Source organism: Merops nubicus, unplaced genomic scaffold, assembly GCF_000691845.1.
Source record: "Merops nubicus isolate BGI_N331 unplaced genomic scaffold, ASM69184v1 scaffold32493, whole genome shotgun sequence".
NCBI lineage: Eukaryota > Metazoa > Chordata > Aves > Coraciiformes > Meropidae > Merops > Merops nubicus.
In genome coordinates this window covers 325-647 of record NW_008597394.1, presented here as the reverse complement: position 1 = coordinate 647, position 323 = coordinate 325, and the positions used below count along the sequence as shown (strand labels likewise).

General features: G+C 44.0%; 1 protein-coding gene across 1 annotated transcript in view; it reads right to left on the bottom strand.

The window, feature by feature from the left end:
* EIF3D (eukaryotic translation initiation factor 3, subunit D) overlaps positions 1-323 on the bottom strand; it is a 7,281-nt gene that overhangs the window by 6,704 nt on the left and 254 nt on the right. The window contains exon 2 of the mRNA XM_008936692.1: positions 65-110. Within this exon, the coding sequence (XP_008934940.1) occupies positions 65-110 (46 nt within the window). The remainder of the gene's footprint in view (positions 1-64; positions 111-323) is intronic.

The window sequence follows — 323 nt, the reverse complement described above, 5'->3', positions numbered from 1 at the left end:
AATGACACTCAAAGAAAACTTTACAGGAAATAAACCAGCAGAACAGCCACCAGACAACACATACTTGTGTATCTTTTATCCTGATACGTGGCTCCTGTCCAGTCAGCCACCTAAAGACAAGCATAAACAGTCAATATAAGTATTAACATGATGTTTCCTCCCCACCACTGACTTTGTATGAGCAGGAATTCAGGCAGCAGAAGTAAATAGTGCTTAGCTTACAATTATTTCTGTACTGTCCAGAATTAACCTTTCCCACTCCCACCCCCACTTGTCAGCCCTGCTGATCGCCCACAGCTAGGATGCAACCACAGAGGGTGTCA